Raw genomic sequence first — 23,718 nt, forward strand, 5'->3', positions numbered from 1 at the left:
TGAGCAGGCAAGGTGTACACTATTATTGTTTTCATATCAGAGTGATAACTGTAGTACTTCAAATAATAAATTTCAGTTGTATTTAAAATGGAAAATAGCTGTATGTTTTGACAGTACTGGTCCTGGGCAGAGTAGAAGTGAGGTGTTAGGATACCTTTATCTTCAATTATGCCTGGAGATTGGATATGAAATGAGTTAATCTGGGAATCTGTAATATCACCTTTGGATGGATGAAGTCACTTGGAAGCAGACCTTACATTGACAAGGAAGCCTCTTGCTTATTGCCGCCTAATTGCCTGTCTTCACTGATATGTCAGCACTCCTCCATGTTCATTATTATTTGGATGAAACACTGACAGTACTAAGAGAATGAGCCCAAAATGGGGAACTTCAATATTTATCACCAAAAGTGGCTTTGTTTGTTCACTAGTCCTGAATGACTTAACAATTCTCTAGGCCCATGGTATTTGCTGAAAGAAACAATAAGAAGGAAGAACTTCCCCTTGACAGTTTATCTGTTATCTATAAATCTGTCCATGACTTTTGGATACCCTCAATCGTGTAGTCCTATCATGCTAACTGGGATAGATTCAGAATAGATTTCACAGTTTAATATTGGGCATTCATAAATTACTGTTGATTATCAGAATTGTATTCAATCACAATTTGCATTTGCTTTCTTTAATTCGGTGCAGAATGAAATTGCTGACAAGACCAGTATTTGTTGCTCATCTCTAATTGGTGTTAGATTTGATTTATTGTCACATCTACCTAAGTACAGTGAAAAGCTTTGTTTGCGAGCAGTACAGACAGATCATAATAAGCAAAGAAATACAGATCATAGGGTGAAAAAACTAGCTCAGAGTGAGGCATACAGGTTACACTGAATAGGATGTGTGCAAGGTAAGACCAACATTAACAAGATCAACATTATTTGAAGTTAGATACTCCATTCAGCAGTCTAATAACAGCAGGGAAGAAGCTGTTCTTCAACCTGCAGGTGCATGTGTGTTCAAGCCTCTGTATCTTCTGCCTGACGGAAGAGGTTATAGGAGAGCATTACCTCAGAGTGAGATGGGTCGTTGATGATGGCAACCTTTCCGTAGCAAAGAGAGGGGTAGATGGAGTTCATGGATGGAAGGTTGGTTTCTGTGATGGTCTGGGCTGTGCACACAACCTTCTGTAGTTTCTTACAGCTCTGGATAGAACAGTTGCTGTACTAGGCCAACATGCACCCAAACAGTCTGCTTTCTATGGTGCTTCTGTAAACGTTGCTACCTATGGACATGCCAAATTTCCTGATCTGCCAGAGGAAGAGGAGGTGTTGTTGTGCCTTCTTGACTGTTGCATCTATTTTGAGAAGGTGGTGGTGAGCCCCTGCAGTCCATGTGGTGTACATAGACATACATACAACTGTTAAGAAACAAGTTCCCAGAGTTTGACTCTGTGAGAGTGAAGAAATGACAACATAGTTCCAAGTTAAGATGGTTGTGGCTTGGAGAGGAACCTACAGGTAGTGTTGTTTCCATATATCTGTTGACCTTGTCCTTCTAGATCTTGAGGTCACCAGGTTTGGAAGGCATTGTCAAAAGAGCCTTTGTGAGCTGCTGCAGTGTGCCTGGTATATGCTTCTCCTTGGTGGACAGAATGCTAATCAAGCTGGTTGCTTTGACAAAATGTTGTTGAGCTGCTTCATGCTGTTTAGAGCTATATTCATCCAAGTAAGTGGGGAGTATTCTATCACTCTGCTGACATGTGCCTCATCGGGGTTGGTCAAGGTTGACAAAGGCAAGAAATTAGTTATTTACTATAGTGACCTGTTCTTGTCGCTAAACTATTTATAATTGTGATCCAGTTACGTTTCTGTTTAATAGTAGCCCCTAGCATATTAACAGTATGGGATTCAATTACGTTAGCACCATTGAATGTTAAGCTAACACCATCCCACCCAAAGCTGCTTACTTGATTTGTGTGATTAGCCATGTGCTTTGGGAAAAGTAAGTATATTTCTTTTGTCCAATGTCCCCTAATGCTGACGTGAAGTCAAGAGTGTTCTGAAAGAAGAGTAATTGGTTTCCTGTTGATGTAATTAAATTCAAATAAATGTCAATTTGACATGAATTTGTAAAGAGAAGCTAAGAAGCAAATGGTAAAGAAGAAGCTAATTACATTAGGGTTGGGTCATTCTATGTTTTCTGTTCAGCAGTTTACCATATTCATGAAATGAGGACATCAGCAATGTTCTCTCCAAGTGCAACAGTTTTCTGTTTGTTCATCTTCAAGCAGATCCTGGTCTGAAAGCAGTTATGAAAATAATGGTGACTGTGTGTTATATCATTGAAAAATACAGAGAACTAAAGAAAGGAACAACAAGAGATTACAGATAGGACAAGACCAGTTGCTGCTGTTTGTGTTGCTGGAGCCTAATGGGCTGACAGAGGTCAGAGAAGGGCCTCTGTGTAGATTCTGTGGCATCAGAACTATTGTGAATCAAGTGAGAGTACATTTCTAGATGTGTGCCTTGCCAGAGATAACTTTTTTATTCCCAGTGAGTTGTGCAGGGTAGAGCTGATGGTAACTAAAGGGCCAAAACAATTGAAGGGGAAGTGAGAAATCCTACACAGTAGAGGCAGAGTTGAAAAGGCTGTATGATTGCACCTAACAGCACGTTTGTGTGTGATGTAATGTGAGTGTTTGTAACTACATGAGTTGTATCTTTCTTCTATTGACTGAATAAAAATGATATTTATCTCTTTTAGGCTAAATCTTCCCAGGTGAGGCAATCACTGTTGGATTGTCACTCAGCCCCTACTTTATTGACCAACAAGAAAACTCTGCATTTTTGGCAGGAACTTCTGAATCTAGCCTCTTCCAAAATGTGGAGTTGTTTTTGTCAGAGATCATTTTTTTATCATGCTGGATTGATTTGTTTTTAGGGTGGGGTGGGCAGAGACCAGTCAGATCCCATTTTTATGCACTCGCTGTGGTTTTCGGATACATTTTCATTCACAAACGGCAGAACTTTTGGGCAGTTTTTAAAAAGCTTTCCAGAGTGTGAGTGAATTACCATGCGTGGGTTTGGTGAGTGATGTGGTCAAGGTGGGAGGAGTCAGTAGGTCAGATGGGTGATCTAGAGTGGTTCAGAGAGTTGGCAAGGTGAGAGGGAAGTGGTTGGTTGCATACATACATGTCCTGGGTGATTATCCAAATAAGTAGGTCATATGACTTTCAAGTCTCAGACTTTAACTCTGAGCCACTCAAGGGTTTGGTATTTGCTCATTGGAGATTTAAACTTCCCAGGTATCTCCTGGACAATCATTGTGTAGTACATCTGATCTCTGATTATCTGAATGCTATATGGGCCTTTGTTTGAAGTATCCTTCAACTGTTAGTTAATGTTTAAGTTGTGTTGATTTAAGTTTGATTTGTTAAAGAAAAATGTAGTAATGGAAGCCTTCTCCAATAGTTTTCCTTCCATTTGCATTGTGAGAAAACATTATATAAAGAAAGGCTATCAGTCTCTCCAGGAATTGGCACCCCATCCACCAACTTAAAGATTCGCTCCCTCCACCACTGGCACAAAGTGGCTGCAGTCTATACTATCCAGAAGAAGCACTGTAGAAACTTGTCAAATGTCCTTTGGCAGCAGCCTCCAAACCCTAAATCTGCAAGTGACGAGGATTGACTTTACATATTCCCTTTGTATGCAGTTATCCTTGACTTCCTAGATTTTGCTGAAGAGAAGATTGTTTTTTTCATTGGGGGTTGTTGTGGTTTTGCACATGAAATCTGTTTGTTGCGGTTCATAGGGATTTCTTTAAAAAGGATTCTTTAGGGTAAATACTGTAGTTTCTTTGGTTGGTGTAAAAAGAACTGTCAAGTTTGTCCTGCCTAAGTCTGACTCGGCTTCCAAATTATTGGCTGATTCATTGATGACCATAAACATGATTCAAAGCTGCCTTTGTAAACTTGTCATATTGTAATTATACATTCTACTCAGTGACTGGCTTGTGTGACACCAGTGATCCTGAGTAGGATGGAAGTGATTGGGTAGTTAGGCCTTAAGTCTACACTCGACAATGAAGCTGCAGCACCTTCACTGATGCAAGGATATAACTTAAAATGTGGTAAATGTATACCATTTCAACACAGACATAGAAGTTCATATAGGAAAAGTTAAAAGGAAATACCAAATGCAGAGTGTTTAATATTCCAAACACATTGGTGCTCTGCATTAATTTACAAGGTTGTAATTTCTTTGAGCTTTCAAGTGATGAAAAGGAAGGTGAAGCTTGTCATATCAACTATAAATTTGAGAGATAAAGAAAATAACTCCTTACATATCTGTCATATTTTCTAATATATACTTGAAGATCTACTGTGTACATGCTGGTTTAGAGGATAAGACCTGTCAGGAATTTGTAAGTGATGCCCTGTTGGAATTGCTGACAGTCATATTGTCTGCTTGGACTATGTGCTGCAGGACTGTATAATGTTTTCAACCACAGTTGTATTGTGTCATTGAATATTGCTAGCATCCTATTTAATATCCAGATGATAAAATAAACCATGAATCGTGTCATGCAAATAAAGTAATACGTGGAAAGGTGAGATTGCAATGCAGCTGAGCTGCATAGAACAGGACAGCACAAGAGCAGTTTCTTGGCCAATCAATCTGTCTTGGCATTTGTGCTCCACTTGAAACCACGACTGTCTTTCCTCATCTAACTCTCTATCAGTCTGACCCTCTGTTCCTTTCCCTCTCATTTTCACTTTTTAGTAAACCCTTTTGTTTTACTGTCTTTCTGTGAACCAATTTGGGAATTTTCTTTCTCCCTTTTCAAAGGTGCTGTGTAAATGTGAGTTGTTTTTGTTGATTTCATGTCTGTCGATCTTTTCCAAAAGTTTTTGTCATGCCACTTGGCAACTTTTTTACCTTCAGCCCATCAGCGTCATTTGTCAAGCTCCGGCATTTCAATACTATGCCAGTCTGGTTTGCTATTTCATACCCCGTCACTCACCAAACTAGTTACAGCCTCTACTACACTATTATATTGCAATTTGTCTTTCCTAGCTTTCTATGCATATTATTTATTTCTGTTATCTCCAGCTATGTTGTTTGTCCTCTTCCCTTTCAAATTAGTTAAAATTAACCCCCTCCCAAACCCCACCATCTGTAACTAGTCTCATTCTGAGGACATTGCTTCCAGCCCTGATCAGTTACAATTTGCTTGGCTTGTATATGTTCCGCTGCGCAGAAATCTAAAGCACTTTCTCCTGCATTAAACAAATTAGTTGATGGTGTTTGTTCAAATTGGGTATGGAAAGAATAGCGGTATGTTAAGGATTAATCTATTAGGCCTGAATAAAATGTTAAACTTATAGTTTTATAATTAGTTGGAGGTGATCGATATAAAAAATTTAGAGTAAGGAGCTGAAGCTTTGCAGGACATAAGAAATGGTTAGCAAGCATCTAATTTTTTATTTGGTAATTATCCAGAACCTTTATTTAAAACTGAATATTTGCCTTGCAAGAAATAAGGAAGTACTGGGGGCTGCTTTGAGGCAAGCATTAGCGCCTCATTTAGTCAGGAGTCAGATCTTGCCAGATCCAGATATCAAAGTGAAATGAAAGGTGTGCCTGGAACGTTCACAATCAGAGAAGCAATTGTTAACTGTGTTGAGCAGATTCTTGAACCACCTCTTCTTGAGCTGCTGATCAGAATTAGCATTTAATTTTGACTGAAATGCTTACGTTGTGTCCAGTTACAAATTGACATTGCTTTTCCCTGATGTTGTGGGTTTGGTACATTCAAATGCAAGATTATGCCACCCAGAAAGCGTAAGTCACATTGTCGTACTTCAGAAAGTCACTGACTGCTTGGCAAAAAAAAAGACATCTTGGACTGGACTGAGCAAGGCAGCAATATGTTGTAAGACCTTTCCACATCTTCTTTCATACGTTTGTAAAGTAGATCTGTTTTGGTAAAATCTGACTCCATTTCTTCCAACATTTGCACAATCTGTTGATGATTTAGACTGCTAGCCGAATAAAGCTGACTATTTTTACAACTGCTTGTTAAATATTGAAGCTTGTCTTCCTGGCCGTTAAATCACAGAAATAATTTTGGTGTGCAATTCAGAGAGCAAAGCCAACCATCACCATGAAAAGTGTTTACAGTCAAATGCTGCTTAAGCAGATTCTTGCCGATCATTGTCCAATCATTACAGATGCACCATCCCTTCAGATTTTGAAGCTAAATTTGAACCTCCATTTGCCATGTGGCTGATTCACTGCGTGTGACATGGCGAATGCAGGAGGAACATGGGAAGAGGTAGATTTATCTGAGCACTATTTCTCCAAAGACATGGATAGGACCAGAGCTGGAAAAAGCGCAGTGATCTGACCTGGCAGTCAAGTCAACCAAGTCTGAGCAAAAGGTAATGGGAACCCATGCTGAATCAATGCATATCTTTCCTTCGAGTTGCTGCCTCCTATCAAAGTATGCTTCAGTTCTGTTTCCTGTTATTTTAAAAGGAAAGACTTGTTTAAAAATTTGGGCTTGTGTCTCAAACACAGGTGCCAAATAATAGTTGTTCTTTTAGAACAGGCTCAGTCCAGATGTTTTTAACTGCCCTGGTCTGCATCCAGAAGGTGACCATCTCCTTAATTGTGTTCACCTGGAAAGATAGAATTTTAAACTGGGCAATAATTGAATGAGGCAGAAGCATGTCCCAATTTAGGATTGGTTGCAGTGCCCACTAAATTCTCTGATGAAGCAGGGCAAGTAGTAAAGCCTCCAAAAACAAACTTGTTGCTTGATATGTGTACTGCTGTCAATTAACTGTGTATCTTCGATATTGCCTTTATTGTCTCGGTGTGGCAAATTGGCACATAATGTACATGAATGTAGAATATCCAGCAACGCATTGCGCCTTTCAAATTAGTTGACTATGTGAAGAGGGAGCCAAAACCCACAGTGCCTTGACTGTGACATATTCTGCTATTGGTGGCATGAATGCAGCATAGTGAGCCATTTCCTTGTCTCCCAAGCTTACATCTAAGGATGGCAAGCTGCATCATTCTAATCCTTTTGCCGCCTTCTTACAGAGCTATAAAAGTTTAGAATATCAATGAGAGGGAATGACAGGAGAATAACCATGAGGAGATGGAGTAGCCTAGGGAAGAAGGCTTTAACCATGCCCATGCTGCACTGTACAGGTGCAGAAGAGGAGACAAGGTGCTCCCTTGCTCAGGTGAGAGTGCAGCCTCCTCATTTACCCTGTGCCACTCCCACTTAACAGAACTAGTATTGACCTCAGTAACCACTTAGCTTTGACAAGTCAAGGGGCCAACGAGTTTCAGGAGAGGCGTTGGAATGACAATTGCGACAGAAGAGTCAGCAATGGTCAAGAACTGAAGAGGACTTCAAGAATCTACAGATGAGAAAAAGGAAGCATGAGATTGTAACAAGACATAACTGACTTTGAGATTGATCACCTGTCCTTTGCACTTTTTGACTGTTTTTGTTCAATGGTGGTTTCCAGGGATGATTGTACAGAAAGGGTGCCTTTTATCAGAAGGCTGTTTTCAGGACTTTTGGAATTTGGTTGAAATCTCAACAGTCAAGCTGAAGATGGTAGCTCTTCCCCTGAAGTCTGTGATATTCTTGGACTAGGGTGCTTTGTAAAGACAACCTCTTCTTCTTGTTTCTTCTCATTGAGATTACTTATTGTTGAACTCTACCACATTGAAATGGGGTTTTACTCCTTTCTGTAGTTCTTGCATCAAGGTCTCTGGTCTTGACCTTTAATTTCATAGCCGGGCAACATCTCAAGGTTCTATGAAGCTGAAATAACACCATGAACTACAGGTACTGGAAATTTGAAACAAAAGCAAAGTGCTGGGTAAACTCAGGTCTGACAGCATCTGTGGAGAGAAAAACAACATGACCGTTCGAGTCCAGTGTCTCTCTGATAAGGGTTGCCACTCCAAGTAGAGAATAATTCCCTCCTTCAGAATTTTCTTCCCATAGTTTTCCTGCCATTGATGTGGGACTCAGTGGTCTATGGTTCCCTGGCTAATTTCTACCACCCTTCTTGGAAAAATGGAACCATATTGGCTGTCTCCCAATCCTTTGGCACCTCCTCTGTGGCCAGAGAAGAAATAAAAAACTTGGGTCAGAGTACCTGTAGTTTCTTCCCTTCCCACAGTGAACTGGAATACCACTCATTCAGATCTGGGAATTTGTCAATTTTTAATGTTTGCCTAAGTTTCAATACCTCCTGATTCCTGATATCAATCTGTTGTAGGATCTCCGAGTCCCTCTCCCTGAATTCTGTGCATACATCCTTCTTCTCGCGAGTGAAGATAAAGGGAAGGACTCTTTCAACATGTTACCAATATTCTCCAGCTCCACGTACAGATTTCCACCTTGTTCTGAATGGGTCCTACCTTTTCCCTGGTTATCCTCTTCCTCTTAATATACTTGTAGAATTTTAGGATTCTCCATAATGTTGCCTATTTTTAGAACATAGAACATTACAGTGCATTGCAGGCTCTTCAGCCCTCAATGTGCGCCAACCTATAAAACCAATTTGAAGCCCATCTAACCTGAACTATTCCATTTTCATCCATATGTTTATCCAATGACTATTTAAATGCCCTTAAATTTGTCTACTGTTGCAGGCAGGGCATTCCATGCCCCACCTACTGTCTGAGTAAAGAAACTACCTCTGATATCTGTCCTACATCTCTTGCATGCCACTTTGCTCTCTGAATTGCTTTCTTAAGAAACCTCCTGCACTTTATATACTCTACCACTAAGGCCTCTGATTTGTTCCCTTTGCTAAAAGTCTGTTTTCCTTCTTATCCAGTTGTGAATTTTACAGGACATCCATGGGTTTTCTGGGCTTGTTGTGCCTACATTTCACCCTGAAAGGAACACTGTGGATCTCTAATCTTTTTGAACACCCCTTATCTGTTCTGCTGTAGATTTTCCCACAAGTAGCTGAGTCTTTGTCAGAAGGCATCCTGATGGGAGAAAGTGAGGACTGCAGATATGGGAGATCAGAGCTGAGAGTGTGGCACTGGGTAAAGCACAGGTCAGGCAGCATCCGAGAAGCAGGAGAATCGACTTTTCGGGCATAAGCCCATTCCTGATGAAAGGCTTATGCCTGAAACGTCGATTCTCCTGCTCCTCAGATACTACCTGACCTGCTGTGCTTTTCCGGCACCAAACTCTCGACCGAGTCCTGATGGGGTCTGGATCAGACAAACAAAGGATTTTCTCAAACCAGATGTAAGCCATCGGCTTAATTCCATGTAAACATTGTGACTTCCTTGTTCAGCTTTAATTTCCCTTCATGTTTGCAATAACCTGATGCCAGTGGTATGAAGAATTTCTGCTTCATGATCTTTGAGCTGCACATGTGTTTAAATATCATGTTATACTTCAGTTTGGAAATTGCCATCCAAGGCGTCCTGAACGTGATCCGTATTGAATCTTGGGTTTTTGCTATTACAAATGATGGTTAAACGAAAGCAATACTGGCAAATTTGAAGTTAGGTTATTAATTTATACAAAGTAAAATGGGTTGGAGGGATTGGTGTGTGATGCAACATTTTAGATTGATATAGATTTGGAAAGAAAATGTACATTCTGTGGATTCCTGTCAAGCAGTAACAGTTGGGTAATATGTCCAGATCAGCTGAATTCTCATGGGTAGTGTTCAAGCTCATGAAACATTATTCACCACACTGCAGAATGTAATATAAAGTTCCAATTAACTTTGCATTATTTCAAAGTAATTTATATTTTTAGGAAAGACTAGTTTTTGCTCTAAGTGTTCACTGATGTTTGTTATGTCATGTTAGGCACTGGCCTATCACAATTAATTGGTCAAGTGAAACTGATACTTGGGGGCCCGATGCCATGGCCTGTCCTCCAGGAAGGGGATGCTCATCCTCTGGACCACTCCTTCCACTAGGACCTCCAGGTCCCTATCAGAGAATCCCAGCATCATCTACCCCTTCTTCGATATCTTCTGACTGACTGCCCATCACTGAGCCCATCACCTGACTGCCAAGTATCCCTGAAATACAACTGCTGACAGGGAACATTCAGTGAATGGTGAGTTGTTCCAGGAACGGCACATGATAAGTTGGAACTAGAGTTTGATGAATGCAGGTAGGAGTGGGTTAGGTAGTTACCGAGGCAAGTTATGTTAATTATAAGATCGTGTCTGGCCTTGCAGAGACAAACGTTCCAAAAAAATACTTGACAAAACTGACACTTGGTCAAAAAAAAACTTGAGATTCTACACTCCATTTCAATGATAGACTCTAATTTCTTTCTTAGAAGTATTCTTTTGAATGCATGTCTGAAATCATTTACTTGAAATTATGTTGCTTTTAGTGTTAATAGATAGCAGTCTATTTTGAGAGTATACATTATATCAATCATTCTGTAAATTATATTGTTTCTATAAACTTGTTTTTCAGTTTTGAATTATTTGATTTATGCAAGTTTTGTTTCTAATGCTTAGGCTGGAAAACTTGCTATTGACAGAGGATGGGCAATCAATGTTGGTAGGTAGCAGAAACTACTTTTCCATAAAGATTTGTGAGCCATGTACAGATAACTACTGCTAATGTGACAGTGGAATGTTTTTATAGTCAATCAATCGGTTAGCTGAAGATGCAGGTAAAGTGTTTGAGATTTATAGCAATAGTAGAGCTATTCATATTAGGATACACTTTGCTTTTTCATTGCAAATTATTTTCAATAAACTTTACTACTGTTTGTACGTCAGTTTGCTAAGTTTTACAAGCAGTCTTCTTCACCAGCTTTACTGTAAAATCTGTAAGAGCTCGCCTCTAAATTTAATGGTAATTAACTTGGATCTCAATTTTAGACCGAGTTGAGATAGCCAACCTGAAGGATTATTAGTCCTGAATCGTTATAACACCCATTTCAGGTACACACACATTGTCACATATTTTACAGAATTTAGGAAGCTAATCGTAACAAGTACAAAAAAAGTAATACTTAATAAAGGAGTGATGTTTTGGTAAATCTACTCCAGAATCCCAGTTTGCAATACTGGTTTCTTGTTCTATTTTGTTGACTTAATCTTTCCTTTCCTTAGTCCTTTTTGTGCACCAAACAATTCATTGTCAATCTCATATTGGCTAAGTAGTGTTTTCTTGGGTTGGTTGATTGGTTTCTTTCAAAGTAAATATAAAACCATAGAAAATAGGAATAGGAGTAAGCCTTTCTGCCATTCAAGTCTGCTCCATTATTAGGTTTGATCATGGCTGGCCACCCAACTCAATACCTAGTTGCTGTTTTCACTCTACATCCTTTGATTCCATTTAGCCCAAAGAACTATATCTGATGCTTCTTGTAAACATTCAATGTTTTGGCCTTTAAATGTTTTCTGTGACAAAGAACTCCACAGGCTCAGCACTCTGTGTGAAGACATTTCTCCTTTATCTCATTTGAAAATGACCTACTTGATTAGTCCTTAACTGTGACCTATGGTTCTGGATTCCTCAGTCATCAGGAACATCCTCCTGCATTTATGCTGTCTGCTCCTGTTAGAATTTTATAGGTTTTTGAGATTCCCCTCCTGCCAGTTCTTCTAAATTCTAGTGATTATAGTCCTAACCAATTCATTCTTTCTTCATATGTCAGTCTTGCCATCTCAGGAATCAGTTTGGTAAACCTTCACTACACTCTCTTCATAGCCAGAAAATTCTTCCTCCAATAAGGAGACCAAAACTGACAACATTCTGCAGTTGTGTCTCACCAAGGCCCTGTATATTTTTACCAAGACATTTCTGCTGCTGTATTTTAAATCCTTTATTTGTGAAGGCCAAAAAAACCACTTGCATTTTTCAATGCCTGCCTCACCTGCATGGTTATTTTCAACGACTGGTGTACAAATCATCCAGGTTTCATTGCACCTCCCCCTTTTCCAATGTGTTCCCATTCAGATAATCTGCCTTCTTGTTTTTGCTACTAAACTGGATAACCTTACATTTATCCACGTTGTAGTCTTTCTGCCATGCGTTTGCGCACTCACTCAACTTGTCCAGATCTCACTGAGACATCCCTGCATCCTCCTCTCAATTCAATCTGCTAGCCAGAGTTTCTGTCATCTGCAAACTTGGCAATATTGTATTTAACTCACTCATCTAAATCATTAGTATATACTCTGAATAGCTGGGGTCCAAGCACTGATCACTGTGTTACCCTATGAGTCACTAGGTGTTTGTCAGAAAAAGGCCGTTTATTCCTACTCTGTTTCCTACCTGCCTATCACTTCTCTGTCCATGTCAGTACACTACCCCCATCCCATGAGTTTTAATTTTACATGTAATTTTCTTATGAGGGACATTGTTGAAATCTTTCTGAAAAGTGAAGGAAACAACATCTATTTGCTCCCACTTATCAACTCTCCTATTTGCATCCTCTCAAACTTCCAGTGGACTTGTCAATCATAATTTCCCTTTTATAAGTCCATGTTGACTGTCTGATCCTCTCACCATATTATCAAGTGCTTTTCTATCAATTTTTTTATAATGGACTCGAGCATCTTCCCCACTACTGAAGTCAGGCTAACTGGTCAAGAGTCATAGAGATGTACAGCATAGAAACAGAGTCTTTTGTCCAATTCATCCAGATATCTCAAATTAATATAGTCGCATTTATCAGCATTTGGCCCATATCTGCTTAAACCCTTCCTGTTCATATACCCATCCAGGTGCATTTTAAATGTTGTAATTGTACCAGTCTCCACCACCTCCTCCAGAAGGTAATTCCATACATGCATCACGCTTTGTGTGAAAATGTTGCTCCTTAGGTCCCTTTTTAAATTTTTCCCCTCACCTTAAACCGTGCCCTCTACTTTTGGATGCTGTCATCACAGGGAAAAGACCTTGGCTCAGTGGTTAGCACTGATGCCTCACAGCATCAGGGTCCCAGATTCGATTCCAGCCTCGGGCGAGTGTCTGTGTGGAGTTTGCACATTCTCCCCGTGTCTGCGTGGGTTTCCTCCCACAGCCCAAAGATGTGCAGGTCAGGTGAATTGGCCACGCTAAGTTGCCATAGTGTTAGGTGCATTAGTCAGGGCGAAATGGGTCTGGGTGGGTTACCCTTCGGAGGGTCAGTGTGGACTTGTTGGGCCAAAGGGCCTGTTTCCAACTGTAGGGAATCGAATCAAAAATCTAATCTTTATCATATCCATGCCCCTCATGATTTTATAAACCTCTATAAGGTCACCCCTCAGCCTCCGACACTCGAGGGAAAACAGCCCAGGCCTATTCAGCCTCTCCCTGTAGTTCAAAAATTCCAACCCTGGCAACATCCTTGCAAACTTTTTCTGAACTCTCTCAAGTTCAATAACATTTTTGCTTTAAAAGGGAGACCAGAATTGAATGCAGTATTCTTAAAGTGGCCTAACCAATGTCCTGCACAGCTGCAACATGACCTGCCAACTCCTGTACTCATGTGCTGACCAATAAAAGCAAGCATGCCAAATGCCGCCTTCACTATCTTGTGTACATGCAATTCTACTTTCAGGGAACTATGAATGTGCACTCCAAGGTCTCTTTGTTCAGCAACACTCTCCAGGAACTCACCATTTAAGTGTATAAGTCCTGCCCTAATTTGCCTTTCCAAAATGCAACACCTTACATTTATCTAAATTAAACCCAATCTGCCAATTCTCAGCCCATTGGCTCATCTGATCAAGGTTCCATTGTACCCTGAGATAATCTTGTTCACTCTCTACACACCACAAATTTTGATGTCATTTGCAAACTTATTAACTATACCTCACATATTCACAATCAAATCATTCTTTAAAAAAAAGTTCATAATACCACAATGTTAATAGGTTTATTCAATATTCATATTATTTAAATTTTATATCCAGTAATTTCAGTTGTTAAATGTAAATTTACATGGACTACTGTACCTTACAATTACTAAATTCATGTTTAAAAGCTTCACAGTAATCATTGATTTTCTTCTGTCAGGTGGTGGCTTTCATCATTGCTCAAGTGAACAAGGAGGGGGCTTTTGTGCTTATGCTGACATAACTTTGGCAATTAAGGTGAGAATGTACAATAAATGAAAGTGAAATTTTGAAACTTGTCAGATGTGATTAGAACTCTTGGTGTTTCTCATTATTTTTGTAAAAAAAAACAAATGAACTGATTTTTGATTGTATGACCTGGCCTGGAAGTTAATTGCAGACTGATTCTTGTTCAAAGAATACTGTAGATGCTTTGGCTTCACACATGTATTTATGCTCAAGCTTTGGCGAATGTTTACAAGTCAAAACAGAGAAGTCACTCTCAACCAAATCGACAAAGGCACTGTTGAACCAAACAAAGATGAACAAAAATGTGATTTTTTTTGTCAAAAGGATTGTGGCTATGAAAATTTCAGGACTGAGGTTTGATTCCTCTCTGGTTATCCTCCCAATATCTACTTATTGAAAGTTCAGAGACTAGAATCCCACTGATTAAGAATTAAGGGTACAGTCCACAAAGTCTACTGGAGTTTTGAGAAGATTTGTAGCTCAGGTTGATGTTTTGGATGTAGGTTTGCTCGCTGAGCTGGAAGGTTCATTTCCAGACGGTTCGTCACCCCACTAGGTAACATCTTCAATGGGCCTCAGGTGAAGCATTGCTGATAATTCCTGCTTTCTATTTATACGTTTGGGTTTCTTTTGGTTGGTGATGTCATTTCCGGTGTGAAGTCACTTCCTGTTCCTTTTCTCAGGGGGTGGTAGATGGGGTCTAACTCGATGTATTTGTTGATAGAGTTCCAGTTGGAATGCCATGCTTCTAGGAATTCTCATGCATGTCTTTGTTTGGCTTGTCCTAGAATGGATTTGTTGTCCCAGTCGAAGTGGTGTCCTTCCTCATTTGTATGTAAGGATACTAGTGAGGGAGGATCATGTCTTTTTGTGGCAAGTTCATGTATCCTGGTGGCTAGTTTTCTGCCTGTTTGCCCAATATAGTGTATGTTACAGTCCTTGCACGGTATTTTGTAAATGACATTTGTTTTGCTTGTTGTCTGTATAGGGTCTTTCAAGTTCATTAGCTGCTGTTTTCGTGTGTTGGTGGGTTTGTGGGCTACCATGATGCCAAGAGGTCTGAGTAGTCTGGCAGTAATTTCTGAGATGTCTTTGATGTAGAAGAGAGTGGCTAGTTTTCTGGTTGTGTTTTGTCTGCTTGTTTAAGTTTGTTGCTGAGAAATCAGAGGACTGTGTTCATTGGGTACTCATTCTTTTTGAATATATGGTATAGGTGATTTTCCTCTGCTCTGCATAGTTTTTCTGTGGTGCAGTGTGTGTTGGTTCGTTGAAATAATGTTCTGATGCAGCTTCGTTTGTGGGTGATGGGATGATTGCTTCTGTAATTCAATGTTTGGTCTGTATGCATTGTTTTCCTGGAGATGCTGGTTTGAGGTTGCCCATTGGCTGTTTGCTCTAAGGTGACATCTAGGAATGGCAGTTTGTTGTTGCTTTCCTCTTCTTTAGTGAATTTTATGCCAGTAAGGGTATTATTGATGGTCTTGAAGATTTCCTCTAATTTATTTCATTTATTGATGACAAAGGTGTCATCCACGTAGCGGACCCAAAGTTTGGGTTGGATGGTTGGCAGAGCACTTTGTTCAAGTCTCTGCATCACTGCCTCTGCTAAGAACCATGATATTGGAGATCCCATGGATGTTCCGTTGGTTTGTCTGTAGGTTTTGTTGTTGAAGGTGAAGAGTGTGGTAAGGCATAGGTCCACTAGCTTGATGCTACTGTCCTTGTTGATGAAGTTAGTGGTGTTGGTGTATGTGTCTTTGGGTCTTCTAATAGTGTAATCAATGTTTCCTTGGCCAGGTTAATGTTGATTGATGTAAACAGGGCTATTAAATCAAAGGAGACTATTATTTCATCCTCTTTTATCTTATTGTCTTTGATGGTCTTCAGGAATTCTTTGGTGGAGTGCATGGAGTGGCGTGAGTCTTTTACTAATTGTTTTAGTCTTTGGTGTAGCTCCTTGGCCAGTCTGGAAGTTGGTGTTCCAGGTAGTGAGACTGTGGGTCTGAGGGGGGCCCTTGGTTTGTGAATTTTGGGTAATCCATGGAAATGTCGTGTGTTGGATCCCTCTGGTTTCATTTTTGACTACATTGTAAAAGCGAGCGCACTACTTACAGATGCCAACACTTACCAACAAGTGGCGATCGACTCAACCCTACCACTAGAGAACTGAATTACAGCTCTACTCAAAAAACTTCAGAAATCTGGAGAAATGAATAAGACTGACTTCCAAAAAATGAAACCGGACTGATCCAACACACCACGCTTCTATGGATTACCCAAAATTCGCAAGCTCGCCAGTGACATCTGTTTTATTTTTCCTTTAATTTACCCCTTAATTATGTATGTCTGTGTGAGTGGTGATGAGAATCAAAGAAGATTGGCTTTAAATCATAATTAGATTACCTTGTTGTCTAACTTTGCTCAGCTAAAGCTAATTTGTTGATAATAAATTGCTAATTCCTTTCCTTAAGCTATAAACTTGGTAGCTGTTACGGTTATTCAAAATCTGGTTAGAATTCATTGGGGCAATCTTGATGATCATTGACTACTTTAATTTTACTGTGTTGCTAATTTAAGGGATTGGCTGTCTGTCTCCATATTGTAACAATACAATAAAACAAAATGTGAAAACTAATTATATTTATAAGATACAACTTATTACCTATATTTAGTTATAATTATCAAAAACCATTTTGCAGTCATTACAAAATGAATGATAATTCTTTTTAACCATTAAATTCTCAATTGTAACAGCCCACAGGAAGAATGTCTTCCTCAATTGTATTATTTTAGCATTCTATTTTGCTGAAATGAAACGAATACTGTAATAAAATAAAACTAATTGAAATACACCAATTACTTCATTCTTGTAATACCAAGCACCTATCAAGGAAAACATTTCAAAACCTCTTATACGTAAACCATTTTAACAGGTTACATCCTTCATATCCTGTCATCTCTATTTCCCTCTAATAAGCTGTTTATCACTGCAAAGCAAATTTGAGGGAACTTTTCAATCAACAATGAGCTGTCTTCCAAATGTTATCATTTGCAACACACTAAGGTTAAATTGTGCTTACCTTCTTGCATTACAATGTAAAAAATTTTTGTTTTAAGGTATTAGCCTATGGATTTAAGTGAGTGATGCTATCATACATGCTTAATCCATTTGCATTGCATTCCTGTCTTCTGTGTTAATATAAATGCTAAAATATTTAGTGAACAACTGTGTGTTTCTGCTAAAACTATGAAGTGGGGAATGAGATTCATTAATTTCCAGTCTTGCTTAAATGTGCTATCAGCACACGTGTGTCTGGATATATAATAAGTAATTATCTGAATCTTGTCAGTCCTACTGGATGATTGCCACTTTAGGATAGCATTTTATCTTGTAATATCACCTTTTTCACATTTCCATATATGCATGCAGTTCATATTTATGCACAATGTTTGCTGATCATTCCACTGTAAATGCATGAGTGTTCTGCAGGTCGCATGCCTGTTTTGTACATCCCTTCCATTATTTTATAAGGATATTGGTGAAATTAATGTATTTTGCTCAAGGATATATGTGATGAGAAGGGCAACCTGATCACTTTTCCTCAGAAACCCAGGCAAAAGCCTATGCTCTCATTAGATTCCTCTCAATATATTACAGTCATTTGTGGAGGTGATAGTGGAGCTGTATTATTGCTCGATTATTATTCCAGGTGATGTTCTGGGTACACAGGTTTGAATTCCATCTCGGCAGATTGTGGAATTTGATTTCAGTAGAAATCATGAACTAAAGGTCTAGTAATGACAATGAAACCATTATTGATTATCAGGAAAAGCCCATCTGGTTCACTAATGTCCTTTAGGGAAGGAAATTGTTATCCTGCCCTGGTCTAGCCTATATGTGTCTCCAGACCCACAGCAATGTGGTTGACTCTAACTGCTCTCTGGAATGGGTAGTAAATGCTGGCCTAACCAGTGACGTCTTCACCCATGGAATGTATTTTTTAAAAAGTTTTCATTTGCAGTTGTCCTATCCAGAAGTCAATTCCTTCTGTTGATTACATTCTGTTTTTGAGAACTTTTGCAGTCTTCATTATCCCCTTGACCCTATTTGATGGTTTAATGATCTATAATAGTGTTTTTTTTTATCTTTATGGTCTACTTAATTATCCTGACATTCCCTTTGTTCAAAGATGTGGCAGCCTGCATTTTCCCAATATTTTTGTGTAACATTGTCCTTCCCATCGGGCAATTTCCCAATCTTATCTCACCTGAGTTTTGAACCTTCCTTGCAGCGTAGTGATAGTGATAGCACAGTCTAGTATGGGGGTCTAACTAGAGTCTGGCCTGACTGAGTGGCCCCATGATCGCTATTGGAGCAGCTTTTTAATTCCAGATTTTTAAAAAAATCACATTTTGGTAATGGTTTTGGGATTCAAACATGTCCCGAACACATTAATCTGGATTTCTGGATTACTAGTTAAGTGACATTACCTTTATTCCACCACCTCCTTATATTTTAATAGCTTGCTCCACAGTGTTTGTTTCTGTTCAAACATTCCATCATGGTCAAATATTTTCAAACGCTTTTAAATTTGCTTGTGTGGTGACAGGCACTTGCATTTTAACTTTTATGATGCACTCTCCCGGCTGCTCCAAGTTTTTGTTAGACCGTTTCTGTGTACTTCACATGTGTTTCCATGTTTCATTTTCATTTATTCACAGCATGAAGGCATCACTGGCTAGGCCAGTATTTATTTCCCATCCCAGGGGTTAGTTAAGAGTCAACCACATTGCTCTATTTAAAGCAAGTCACCTGTGTTTGCGAGTGTGTGGAAAATGTAGAGTTTCCTCATATTAATTAGCAATGATGGGCTGAAAATTTATGGAAGACATGGACTACTTGCACCCCCGTAGAAAAAGTAGCCTATAATCTGGCTGATCCATTGGATGCCTGCCCTGTGGCCGAAACATGTTGTGGGTGTGCTAACGTACCTAATTGTGAGACTTTCACCCCTCCCTGGGAGATCCTTCCACCCTCAGGTGCTGCTGGCTAATCTGGATGCAGCTCCAACAGCACCAGAAGCTCTGTAGTGGTTGCTGTTGGTACTACAGCCAGACACATGAGGAGGTTCCACTAAACTTGACCTAAAATAAATCTGAAGGATAGGGTCAAAGAGAGTTTGGGTTAGTTGGAGAGGGGTTTAAGAGCAGACAGGTGGCGGGGGAGGGGGGAGTATTATTTTCAGAGGAGCTGCTCTGATGTGCAAAGGGCCTGTAGACAATATTCCTCCATTTTCCTCCTACAGTTCTATATGCTACTACTTTTAATAAATGTCCATCTGTATGTGCAAATCATATTTTGGAATGGGCAGCAATATTATCAGGCTCACTTGAAATTTTAGCAAGCTTTTCTGTCCCTTAAGTATTAACTTGTGTATGGTGATGGTCTGCCAATTTGGGGGTGCAAGATTGGGCACCCAGTTAATATTATATGGCCACCTGCCAAAATGCCTTGTGGGTGGTGATACATGTAATATCCAGCCCGATATCTATCTCGCTGATCCACTGTGCCCAGTACTCCTTGTTTAAATTTTCTCTTTTCTACTTTGTTTATTGGTTTGCTAATTATTCAGAGTTGCTGCTACTGTGTGCACTAACTTGAAATGTGTAGTTATGCAGCTAATCTTGCTTTTCTTATGTTGTATTTTTGGTGCAGTTTCTGTTTGACAGAGTGGAAGGAGTGTCTAAGGCCATGATCATCGATTTGGATGCACATCAGGTATCTTCCCAAATTTTTTTTAATGTGGAAATGAAAAGCACCTTCTGTTTTTCTCTGTCCTGTTTTTGAACAGAAACATGTCATTTATTTGTTGAGGTAATTTTCCTGTAAACATTACAAGTTTGATTGGAAGTCAAGTGAATAGTGCGGATAACCTGCCCATTCTTCAATAACAATGTAAAATAAATAATTTCTGATACAGCAGTTACCTTGTGAGTTGATATCAGAAAAGAATGTTTCTGATTCAGAGCCACTGTACTATAGAATATTCATGTTCTTCTTTTGCCAACATTGGGTTCCCCAAGCCAAAATGAGCATAAGATTTATTGTGTTTAATTGTTCTGGCAGTGACTGTATAGTTGAATTGATTACTTCATTTGGGAGGCATACTGTTGTAGCTCAGGTTGACTCAGAGAAATTGTGGGCTTCCAAAACCGACTTAAAGACAGAAGAACCACTCTGCTTCATACCTCATTTTAATACTAGCAAGTAGCAACAACAAACTGTTGGCACCAAATAAGTATCCAACAACAGCAAGTGGTGAACTGGCTGAGAGGTTGGGTCTGTTGAGGACAGAAGTGAGATGGAGTGACAATCCAGAAGGTAGAGTAGAGTCATAAAGTATATTTGTGGATCGACGGAGGATGGGAGTGGAACTCCCTACTTCTCCAGTGACCACAAAAATGAAGTAAAAGCAAATTTACATGGGGCTGTTTTGAACTGGTCCCAGCATTCATTTGAAGTATTGCTGCTGAGACCATTCAATGCTTTGTATATTTAGGCAGAAAATGAGTGGCTTATGCACAGCCTGAATCTCTCAATCATGTTCTGCAGCTCTCTTCGAGCTTCAGTTTTCATATGTAAGAAACGTTATGCCTGTTTCAGGTGGACAGGCTTCATCCCCATTTGTAAGCTCACCTAAATCTGACAGTAAGTGGGCTTTGGGTATTAGTGGATTTTCAATTGCTATTCATTTTTAAGGCCAGTAACTGGTGGGCATGCTTTAAGTCTCCTCATTAGTCTGATCAGCACCTTCCCTCTGTACTTCTAGAGGAGGTGGTGAGTTAAGAAACTTTAGACTAAAGAGAAAATGAAGATGGTGGAGGTCTTAAATAAGAGCTCAAAATGTTGGAAATGCTCAGCAAATCTGGCAGCATCTGTGAAGAGATATCATACCAAAGTATCTGCTGAGTATTTTGAGCCTTTTCTGTTTTACTGTGTGGTGAATTGTGGTCACAAATGATTTTCCTTCTATCTCAGTCAGAGTAGGTTGTGGAAGGATATGTTGAAACTTTGTTTCAGTTATTGTGGTTTTTCCCATTCTTCCCATTCTTCTAACCAAAACATAAATTGCAACTTTCTAGTATATCAGATATTGTTCACAAAAACAATGTTAAGCAGCAACCCATAACAGGAACATAATGCTGAACTACAATACTGAACCAGTAAAGGATATGGAAGAACAGAGCAAAATTAGGCAGCAATTTGACCATGCCTTGAGTAACGTATTCTGTTTTGGTCAACTGAATTTAAAAAGTAATATTCCAACCTTTGAGGCAATTCATGGAAAAATTACAAAGGTGATTCTCCATTTCAGTTCACTGAGGATTTAGTAGTGAGATCAAAATAGAGAGGCTGACATTTTCACCTTGAAAGCAGATGGTAATTCTAGGATAGTCCTTCAAGATGAGGCACTGCATAGGTCAGCATTGACAGGAGAAGAATGTAATGAGATGTTGAGAAATAGTTTTACACTGAATTTTATATTGTGAATGATAAAACAGCAACAATCCATCATCCATTTAAACACAAACAATAATATCACATTAAATTGCAATTTAGTCAGTTGCTTTCATGTTTATTTAGTGCAATTTATTTGTTGCCTTTGGTGGGGATCAAGGATTGCTTTATTTGTGAGAGTAAATTGTACAAAGGGCGAATGAATCATTTTGCAGAATAGTTTGTTAATTTTGTTGTGACCAAATGTGAGGGTAAAGGAAAATGAAAATCTTAATATTAACAACTTACTAGACTGCAAGTTAGTAGGCAGCTGTGTTCAGTTATGTACTAACTTTAGAGGGCCATTAATATTAGGTATGATTCAAATAGCATTGGCATCAAGGGCAAGACATCCCTTTTGTCTGGTATTAATGCATTATTTATGCTCCCCTTGCATGTGGCATAGTGCAATATCATTGGCATGCACCTGTAATGGTTAAGGGTTTGTACTTGTCACCTGAAGGCCTAAAAGAAAAACATTGATACCTTTTGTAGTAATCGTCAGCTAAGTAATGAGTAATTGATCCATTCCACCTCCTGTGATCCCAGCGTCATAGATACCGATCTTCGATCCATTGTATTCACTTCATAAAACATCAAGAAATGCTTTAGTGAACTGAAAACAGCAGATATTATGGGTTCAAAATAATTGAGGATTTGTGCTCCAGAACTGGCTCACTCCTAACTAAGCTGTTCCTGTGCAGCTATAATACTGGCATCTAGTTGACAATATGCCCAGATATGTTCTGTGCACAAATAACGGTACAATTCTAATCAGGTCGATTACTGCTGTATCAGCTTACTCTTAGTCATCAGTGTTGATGGAAGCACTCATTAAACGTGCTGTGAAATCGCATTTACCTACTCATTGATATTCAGTTTGGGTTTAGCCAAGACTATTCAACTCTACTTCACATTACAACCTTTTAGTTAAATAGGGACACAGGGCTGAATCTTTAGGATGAAGGGGTGAAGATGCCCTGGCATCATGGCAACATTCAAATGAGTTTAATACCAAGGAACTCCAATTAAATTGAAGTCAGTGGAATGCAGGGAAAAGAAACTCCTCCAATGGTTGAAATCATGCTTTCCAGAAAAGAACATGTGATTGTTGGAGGCCAATTACCTCAGCCCTAGAACGTCACTGTTGGAATTCCTTATGCATGTGTCTTAGGCCAAACTACTAAGCTGCCCCATTGATAATCTTCTCACCATCACAGGGTCAGAGAGGTTTCACAAATATTTGCTCAATGTTCACTTCCATTCGCAATTCCTTAGATACTGAAGCAGTCCATTGGCAGCAAGTAGGAAGTCTGGACAACATTCATGTTCGCACTGATAAATGGCATTTAACATTTGCACTAACAAGTGACTATCTCCAGCAACTGAGAACCCAGTCACCTCGCTAACATTTTCACTCTTAAGTTCCCACTGTCGACTTTGAGGACTACAAGAAACTTGCATTGAATAGCTGCATAAGTGCCTATGGCTATGAGAGCAGATGAAAGGGGAAGTTACTTACAGTGAGTTTTCAGCCCTTAACTCAGTAAGGTTTCTCTGCCACATACAAGGATCAAGTTATGAGTGTGATGAAGTGGACTCCCTTTTGCCTGGATTGGTGTAACTACAACATTCAGCAAGCTTGACATTATCCATGATAAATTAATCCATTTGATCGTTATTTCTCACACTAGCCTAATCATCAATCACTGCCAGTGCACGTTGGGTATAAATCTTGGAACTCACTACTGAACAAGTTTTTAAAAGCAACCTGAATACATGAGCAGCCAGTTCAAGAGGATCATTGATGCCTTTGGGAATGCAACAAGGGATAGAAATTAATAATGAATATTACACATTCCAAAAAATGATTTTTATAAACATTTTATAGAATCCTGAAGCTAAGGTGACCATGTTGAGCCTGCTGTCTGTTTGGGGGATCCACTACACTCCTTGCTGGCTAGTGTCACACCTGAGGGTCTCTTCAGGCCACTGTTCACTTGAGCAGCTCGATTTAGTTTACCTAGCTTTGGGATTGCAGCATT

General features: G+C 39.3%; 1 protein-coding gene across 1 annotated transcript in view; it reads left to right on the forward strand.

The window, feature by feature from the left end:
* hdac11 (histone deacetylase 11) overlaps nucleotides 1–23,718 on the forward strand; it is a 122,476-nt gene that overhangs the window by 52,757 nt on the left and 46,001 nt on the right. The window contains exons 7-9 of the mRNA XM_043707994.1: nucleotides 10,549–10,591; nucleotides 14,048–14,124; nucleotides 19,832–19,894. Of these exons, the coding sequence (XP_043563929.1) occupies nucleotides 10,549–10,591; nucleotides 14,048–14,124; nucleotides 19,832–19,894 (183 nt within the window). The remainder of the gene's footprint in view (nucleotides 1–10,548; nucleotides 10,592–14,047; nucleotides 14,125–19,831; nucleotides 19,895–23,718) is intronic.

Source organism: Chiloscyllium plagiosum, chromosome 18, assembly GCF_004010195.1.
Source record: "Chiloscyllium plagiosum isolate BGI_BamShark_2017 chromosome 18, ASM401019v2, whole genome shotgun sequence".
Classification (NCBI taxonomy): domain Eukaryota; kingdom Metazoa; phylum Chordata; class Chondrichthyes; order Orectolobiformes; family Hemiscylliidae; genus Chiloscyllium; species Chiloscyllium plagiosum.